The 740-nt window shown below is 55.7% G+C and overlaps 1 protein-coding gene across 2 annotated transcripts in view; it reads left to right on the top strand.

The window, feature by feature from the left end:
* Window positions 1-232: 232 nt before the first annotated feature.
* Window positions 233-740, top strand: part of HDAC8 (histone deacetylase 8) — a 17,576-nt gene continuing 17,068 nt past the window's right edge. For both annotated transcript variants that reach the window (XM_018574839.1, XM_018574840.1), the window contains exon 1: window positions 233-355. In XM_018574839.1, coding sequence (XP_018430341.1) covers window positions 269-355 — 87 coding nt within the window. In that variant the 5' untranslated portion in view covers window positions 233-268. The remainder of the gene's footprint in view (window positions 356-740) is intronic.

Genomic DNA, 740 nt, shown 5'->3' on the forward strand with positions numbered 1-740 from the left:
CCCATGGCACTGCTCCCCACACCCCCTCTCCCAGTACCTCATAGCACTGACACTGCGCCCCTCACCCAGCACCCCCATAGCACTGACACTGCGCCCCCGTCACCCGGTGATGCTGGCAGTACAACTGCCGGGGTCACCCCACATAGACAATAAAGGTAGAATATTCCCGAGCTCGCAGCGCCCTCTGTGTGTTTCGCCTACTTCCGGTCCCCTCCCATACGTCACATCCGGTGGAAGGGAAGCCTCTCGTACAATAATATCCCCGGTGATGGAGGAGTCTCTGCCCCCCGTGTACATCTACAGCCGGGACTATGTACAACTTTGCGACATTGTGCAGAGCAAAGTGCCGAGGAGGGTAAATGGGGGATATAGGGGTGTGTGTACAGGAAATGGGGGGACAGAAGGGTGTATGTACAGGAAATGGGGGGACAGAAGGGTGTATGTACAGGAAATGGGGGGACAGAAGGGTGTATGTACAGGAAATGGGGGGACAGAAGGGTGTATGTACAGGAAATGGGGGGACAGAAGGGTGTAAAGGAAATGGGGCGGGGGCAGAGGATGTACACAGGAAAAGCCCTGAGACTGCCAAGACTTGAGAAGTCTGCTGGGTGCCGCCATCTTGGTTGTGATGCATCATCTGGATTCTCTTTCCACCCCATGGTGATGAGTCCAGAGGGGGGAACGGGCGACACATTCAGGTCACGGACTGATATGTATTGTGTATCACTGGGCTCATCTCC

Source organism: Nanorana parkeri, unplaced genomic scaffold (genome assembly GCF_000935625.1).
Source record: "Nanorana parkeri isolate BGI_ZX_2015 unplaced genomic scaffold, ASM93562v1 scaffold3270, whole genome shotgun sequence".
Lineage (NCBI taxonomy): Eukaryota > Metazoa > Chordata > Amphibia > Anura > Dicroglossidae > Nanorana > Nanorana parkeri.